The 7,904-nt window shown below is 41.5% G+C and overlaps 1 protein-coding gene across 1 annotated transcript in view; it reads left to right on the forward strand.

Annotated features, from left to right (window-relative positions):
• Positions 1-5,789, forward strand: part of si:dkey-97m3.1 (fatty acyl-CoA reductase 1) — a 94,619-nt gene extending 88,830 nt beyond the window's left edge. The window contains exons 8-12 of the mRNA XM_034162956.1: positions 681-748; positions 4,188-4,359; positions 4,444-4,573; positions 4,711-4,838; positions 4,935-5,789. Coding sequence (XP_034018847.1) covers positions 681-748; positions 4,188-4,359; positions 4,444-4,573; positions 4,711-4,838; positions 4,935-5,097 — 661 coding nt within the window. The 3' untranslated portion in view covers positions 5,098-5,789. The remainder of the gene's footprint in view (positions 1-680; positions 749-4,187; positions 4,360-4,443; positions 4,574-4,710; positions 4,839-4,934) is intronic.
• Positions 5,790-7,904: the final 2,115 nt, after the last annotated feature.

Consider the following 7,904-nt stretch of genomic DNA (forward strand, 5'->3'; position numbering starts at 1 on the left):
AACTTGGCAACGTTCATGTGTCTGTTCCTTGACTTGTCGAAAGAAAACTGGCTGTTTGAGTGATGATTTATTGCATATTTGTCACAGGGTACCAATAATGGTCACGCATTTACCCTATATTTGTATATTTATTGTTCCATAGCTTTTGACTTTTTCTGCAGTATTCCGATTCAACAAGATTGGTTAATTTGCATTCCAATAACTTTGACCAAGACGACCAAAAAAAAAAGATATGCTGAAGTCCCCCACTATCAGTCAACAGGTCCTCTATTTTAGGTCTTAGTATTTATGGATAAAGTCCACAAATGTCACGGTAAAATATGTTTGGAAATTCAAAATCAGAGAATTCTGATTTTAACAAATCATTTTCTATTGACATATTTCCACTATCTTTGGAATACCGCATTGAAAGAACTTCACGTCTCAGTCAGACTACAGACTCAGAAATTAACTATCTGGTTTTGCATGTTTCGGTAACATTTCAAGTTTTCATTACATACTAGAGCCTTTATAGACCGTTTGAAACTAAGCATGAGATTAACTTTATTGATCCTGTGAAGGGAAATTTAATTATCTATTGCATACGTTTAAGATTTTTTTGATTTGGTGCCTCAGTGACTTGAGACGCCGTTACAACTCATTTCATTTATTAATTTATTTTTCTCCCTCACTCTTCGCAGACCTAAAACTGCCCTCGTCTACAATTGCACGACTGGTGGCATCAACCCATTCCACTGGGGAGAGATTGGTAGGTATCCTGTTAGCGCACAACACTTGAAGGTAATAGAAACCCGACACTACAAGCAGTTATTTATAGAGTTGTTTTGTCTGCACCACTATACTGTTGTCCCGGTTCACTTTCATCATTACAAATCAATACTCCTGTGTTTTGATATACATTGCATCCAGAAAGTGTTCACAGCACTTCACTTTTTCCACATTTTGTTATGTTACAGCCTTAAAGCAAAATGGATTAATTTTTTTTCTCAAAATTCTGCACACAATACCCCATAATGACAATGTGAAAAATGTTTTTATTAGATTTTTGCAAATTTAATAAATTAAAAAAAGAAAAAGAAATCACATGTACATAAGTATTCACAGCCTTTGCCATGAAGCTCAGAATTGAGCTCAGGTGCATCCTGTTTCCACTAATCATCCTTGAGATGTTTGTTCATCTGGGGTAAATTCGGTTGGTTGGACACGATTTGGAAAGGCACACATCTGTCTAAATATAACGTCCCCACAGTTGACAGTGCATGTCAGAACAAACCAAGCACAAAGTCTAAGGAATTGTCTGTACACCTCTGAGACAGGATTGTCTCGAGGCACAAATCTGGGGAAGGCTACAGAAACTTTTCTGCTGCTTTGAAGGTCCCAATGTGCAGAGTGGCCTCCATCATCAGTAAATGGAAGAAGTTCAGATCCACCAGGACTCTTCGTAGAGCTAACCGGCTGTCTATACTGAGCGATCAGGGGAGAAGGACCTTAGTCAGGGAGGTGGCGAAGAACCTGATGGTCACTCTGTCAGAACTCCAACATTCCTCTGTGGAGAAAGGAGAACCTTCCAGAAGGACAACCATTTCTGCAGTAATCCACCAATCAGGCCTGTATGATAGAGTGGCCAGACAGAAGCCACTCTTTAAAAGGCACATAGCAGCCCACCTGGAGTTTACCAAAAGGCACCTGAAGGACTCTCAGACTATGAGAAACAAAATTCGCTGGCCTGATGAAACAAAGATTGAACTCTTTGGCATGAATGCCAGGTGTCGTGTTTGGAGGAAACCAGGCACTATCCCTACAGTGAAGCATGGTGGTGGCAGCATCATGCTGTGGGGATGTTTTTCAGCAACAGCAACTGGGAGACTAGTCAGGATTGAGGGAAAGATGAATGCAGCAATGTACAGAGACATCCTGGATGAAAACCTCTTGACCTCGGACTGGTTCCCCCATCTTTCAGCAGGATAATGACCCCAAACATACAACCAAGATATCAAAGGTGTGGCTTCAGGACAACTCTGTGAATGTCCTTGAGTGGTCCAGCCAGAATCCAGACCTGAATCTGATTGAATATCTCTGGAGAGATCTGAAAATGGCTGTGCACCGACACTCCCCATTCAACCTGATGGAGCTTGAGAGGTGCTGCAAACTACCCAAAGATAGGTGCACCAAGCTTATGGTATCATATTCAAGAAGACTTGAGGCTGTAATTGCTGCCAAAGGTGGATCAACAAAGTATTGAGCAAAGGGTGTGAATACTTATGTATTTACTTTTTTTTTTTTAATAAATTTGCACCAAAAAAGTTTTTTTTTTTTTTTCCATGTTGTCATTATGGGGTGTTGTGAATAGAATTGTGGGGGGGTAATTTTCCCGATTTTGGAATAAGGCTGTAATATAACAAAATGTGGAAAAAGTGAAGTGCTGTGAATACTTTCTGGATGCACAAGTTGTGTGGCCGGGGCTCTTGTGAAGAGAGTCTGCCCCCTGGTGGGCATTTTGAACAGGACATAGGGCAGGAGTTGGTGGAAATTGATGGGTCTGAATCAGAGCCTTCATGAAAATATCGAAACCTTTGACACTACATATGACAACAATTTCTTTTCTCTCTTTCTTTTGCGTTAGCATTAATAGGCTTTGGAAGTCTGGGTGGCTTGATGACGAGGGATATTCTTTTGCTTTAAGATTAGTAAACCTGCTCCCTTCACTGAGGAAATTGTCACCAGATGGCATGCAGTGGGATTAGGTCTCATCACCACAATTCGGTGTTATGAAAGAGAAATTGTGTATGGTAATCCCACTGGCCCACATAGGAATAAAGCTAATCTGAAACAAGTGGATCAGTGGTGGTCGAATTATATTTGACGCCCTCACAGGCTTAAGCATAACCTTGTTGCTCCCCTGAACGTGAAATTAAAGGCACGAGTGGAGCAAGGAAAAAAGAGGCTGTGTTTTGGGGTTTTTTTCTTCTAGCAAGTGGTAGCACTTTGTTGTTGGCATTTCTAGCGAAGTCCCAGTTGATGGGGGATGTTTAATCTCTGCTGTCCTGGAGTTTGGAGGGCAGCTGAAGGTTAGCAGCAATACTCACAACCTGATCTGAGGCTGCGGCTGGCTGTCGCCTCAGATCTGGTCATTTTGGCCCCTGCAACCGCTGCATATCTGTTGCCATGGAAACGAGCCATGCAGGCCTAGTTTGTGTGCAGTGTGTGATGTAATGTCTTTAGTCATGTGGTTCCTTTCGGGGTGTGTGTGCCTAACCGCTGCCAGATTTGAGGAGGAGGGGCTGGCGGTGCTTCGGTAAGGAAACTGACCGTTTCTGCCCGATGTTCACCCACGAATCAGAGCTGAAGATCACAATCAAGTCTGAGATCATTGTGTAAAAACAATATTCTTTTAAAGAAAGGAATTCATTGGGTTAACCGGGTATGATCATGAAAATGATGAAATGTTGTTAAAATTGAGGCATAATCTATAAAATAATGCATTTTCATTGGTCCAAATTTTATAGCAGCCCAAAAAACACAAATCTTTAAAAAAAAAAAAGAGGCTGCTGTCTTTGAATGTACATTAGTAAAAAATCAGGCAATGAGTAATTTGATAATCTCAGATTAGGAATTTCCGGCATCCTTCCTAGAGCCAGGTCTGGGAGGTCAGGCTTCCCTCAGTGGGCTCTTAGTGGGCTCACCCTGAATGATGAGTGTGGAGTGGTCCTGAAGGTTTTGGTAGTTTTGTGCACCATCAAATTCAACTGGACCATCGTGTGGACTCAAAATTAATGCAGAGAACTTTATATCCCATTGGGCTAGGGAGTACTTTGGGATCTTCTAGAAGCAGTTGGAGAATGTGGCAAGACAGAAAAGTAAATCTGAGCTAAATTATCTGATGCCACAACCTGGCCCCAGGTAAGTGGGACCCCACCCCTGTGAGATCATTATGGATCTCATGATCAAGTTACTTGGATCTCTATGGGTTCAAACAGGTATTGCAGTGGAAACAATGACATGAGACCAGATCCCACCCTGACACGACTAGACTGAACAAAATTTAGACCTGACTTGAGAACCTCCGCTTGTCTCGATTTTTAGGAAACAAGCATCACATTAAGCCCAGATGCTTAATAGTTAAACTCTTGTCATCTTTTTTTCAGCAATGATTTTGTTGTCTCATCAATCCTTCTAAACCCTTGCAGAGCATCATGTCATGTCATCCTTCAAAAGGAACCCTCTGGAGCAGGCTTTCCGTAGGCCCAACGCCAACATCACCTCCAACTACCTGATCAACCAGTACTGGATTCTGGTCAGCCATAAGTTCCCTGCCCTCATCTATGACCTCTTCCTGCGCCTTTCTGGACAGAAGCCACAGTAAGACTCAGTTAATTGTTCTCAAATTTGCCAAAAGTATTTTACAGAATCCCGATGTTGACATCCTCTGCCCTCTCACTTTAGGATGATGCGTATCTTTAACCGTCTGCACAAGGCAATCAGTCTACTGGAGTATTTCAGCAGTCAGGACTGGGAGTGGGACTCTGAGAACGTGAACATGTTGATGAGCCAACTAACTCCCGAGGACAGGAAGGTAGGATTATCCCAAAACTGTTTGGGCCACAGTCTCTGCAAATGCTGCATGCCTATAGAAAATGTACTGAATAGCTCATGGTTGTCATGTGATGCTTTGTAACTAATCTGTTTTTTGTTTTTTTTTATGTCTTGCAGACGTTTAACTTTGACGTGCGCCAGCTAAACTGGCCGGAATACATTGAGAATTACTGCATCGGCACCAAGAAGTACGTCCTGAATGAAGACATGTCTGACATTCCTGCAGCTAGGCAGCATCTGAGAAAGTAAGTTCCTTCAAAAACAAAAATGCAACATAAATCCAGGATCCGCCCCCCCCTTTTCTCCCTATACCCCCCTCACTATCTCTCTGTTGTTCTTAGACTGAGGAACATCCGCTACACCTTCAACACACTGTTGGTTGTTTTCATCTGGAGGGTGTTTATCGCCCGCTCCCAGATGGCCAGGAACATCTGGTACTTTGTGGTCAGCCTCTGTTTCAAGTTCCTCTCTTACTTCCGCGCATCCAGCACCTTAACCAACTGAGTCTTCCTCACCACCTGAACACAGACCGCTGCCCCGTCAGTCCTCCGCTGTCAGCGCGACGTGAATATCTGACACTCTGATCATCCACAAAGGGCACTTCAGATCCTCCTTTAGTGTGGATGGGCGGGACTTCCTACAGGTGGGGGCTGCCGCTGCATGAAGCACTTGGAAGGGAAAGAAAGACGTTTACTAGCCATGAATATTATAGTTTGGAAATCTGTCATCAGTACCTGCACTGTTCAGTTACCAAACCCGTCCAGAAAGTGTTGACGCTCACTTTGTACTCAGTTTCTTCTCAAAGTGGCCAATTATATATGCAACAATAAGCCTTTTGTGTACCTTCCATTTATCTTCATTTTGGTTTCTGTCCTTTTGACTCTAGGTACATTGCCTTGCCTTGTGATTTTTTGTTTTTCCTTTCTTTTTTCATACTTGAAATAATATGGCAATACTTCAGTGGCAGATCATTTCTATAAGATTTTTTTTTTGTTTGTTTTTGTTTTGTTTGTTCCCTGTTTGCGTATTCCAGGGTTTAGAGTCTTCAGTTTAATACACAAGTTAGCTGGATATCTGTAAGTATTTCATGAATCTACTGCCTTTTTACAATTACACGCAAAACAAACTGGTGTCTGTGTCTCTCAAAGGCCGAGCTACAGGTAGAAAGAAAACTTATTAAACCTCAATTCCGACTACATGAGACAACTGTTTTACTACTGATCTGCCATCTTTCCTTAGTCGGTCTTTTAACATAAACCTTGTTTGAATGCCCGTCCATTTACCTGTTTGTACAGCAGTTTGTACAGAAATAAGTTTACTACTTTTACATCTTTATACTTGCATCAAAGGTTAGTCTGATCCAGTATATGTGGTAGACTTTGACAGTTTATTATGTATAAAGAAAGTGGAGTATATTTGTGTAGCCCAGTACTGCTAATGATATCCCAGTGGATTTTAGAAACCCTCGGAAGCAAAGGATCCAAACCCAGCATAAGCTTTGTAAAGAAGATGAGAATCTCCTAAAAACCTGACTTCAATTGATGACCCTTCTTGGAACGGAGGTCCCCAGCACCAGCTCTCCAGAATGGTTTAACCCATTCTTCTGGTATCTGGCTTTCAGGTCCTACACCATGTTTGTCACCCCCAAAAATCCTAGTACTAAGACTGTGGGTGCAGTGCAAGCTATGTACAAGTGCAAATTACTGTATGCAAGTGGCTGGCATGCAGCTCATTAAGGCTTACTAAATCCAAGAATTGGTTCCACTGAAATAAGCCAAGTACCATTTCTTCAATATCACAAGTGGCATCTCAAGGTCCTTTTCCACTGAGACAGTTTAGGGGTATTATGACTTTGGACTTTCAGTTGACAAGGTCAAAGCTTTCGATTGCTAACGTAAGCTAACACAGTAACGAGAACAGGACAGACCTGGTGCCAGTTCTTGTATGTTACTATATGGTTGAGTTGTTAATGCTGTTTCTTATCTGATGTGCAGTGGAAACAGTGACTCCAGTGGGTTTATAGTAAGAAAAGCTGGACAATGGCTCGCACTTTCCATCAGTCCCAAGAAAAGAGCAGCATAGCATCTTGGGAGTAGAGAAGTAACCCTTCTGTAAGGGAAAAGTCATCAGGACACCAAGCAGTCCATACCTAAGGACGAAGTCCGACATTAAAATCCTGACACATGTTAAAGAGATTATTTCATCCCAGCTGATAAGGCAAGCCTTGTGACAACTAAGGGTAAAAGGTTTTTTGTTTTGTTTTTTTGAATGGCAAAGACAACTTAAAATAATTTATTCATTAGAGGCACTTTACAGTCAACTCTAGATAACGCCAATGTTGGGAGGCTGAGACTGGTCAATTTTTAGTCCTTATCTTAATTTGCTCTTTAAAGATATAAGGTTTATCCTGCCTATAGCGTTGGACTTTAAAGATAAGAGAATTGGTCCAGTCTGATATTACCTGGAGTCAGTCATCTGCAGAAGAGAAGAAATTTTGCCAAAGCTGCAAATGTTAAGTTAGGGGACCAAGTTCTGCACCTTGAGGGATTCCATTCCTTCAAACTGTGACCTATATTTTTAGGTTGGAACTAAACCAGATGAGTGCCCTCAAAGTTTTACCAATTTAGTCCCCGATTTCTATCATTTGCAAAGATATGTAAATAAATTAACTTGCTTATTCTTCTTACAGGCTGTCAGAAAGTTGTATTTCACTGTGAAGCTTTGGCTGGTGAGTGTTTCCACAGGATCCCACCACAGAGATTCTCGGTCTGCCAAAAGTGTGACAGGCAAATTAAATTTTACTTACCAAATATATATATATATATATATATATATAGTTTATGTTGCAAGCATGGAGAAAACGTAAAAACAGCTTTATGGGAAGATTAAGGGACAAAACTGACCATATTTATGCAAACCCCATATCAGTTGTGGAACTCTGGTAACACCCTCTTAACTGAGTGGAAAATGAACCAAAACGTCTGCAGTTTTATGAGGCCTGTGTAAAGTTATTTCATCAGCAGTGTCACAACGTTTTGCTCTCTTATGTATCTGTTTCTTAATTAAAGTGCCGTCTTTGCTGTTTGCATATCAAATGACTGTTCAGTAAACACCAGGTTGGAACGACTGTACGCAACATGTAACCGAGAACATCTTTTTTGTTTGTTTTTTTGTTCTTCCCCCCTCCTTTTGGTGTAATTTGCTGAATGTCTGACCACCTTTTCTTCCCTGTTCTGACACGAACTCAAGTCTGCTTGCCAAAACTGAAATAAACATGGAGAGAAAAATGTGGTGACGTGCTACAGTCCAGA

The sequence above is a fragment of the Thalassophryne amazonica genome, chromosome 22 (assembly GCF_902500255.1).
Source record: "Thalassophryne amazonica chromosome 22, fThaAma1.1, whole genome shotgun sequence".
NCBI lineage: Eukaryota > Metazoa > Chordata > Actinopteri > Batrachoidiformes > Batrachoididae > Thalassophryne > Thalassophryne amazonica.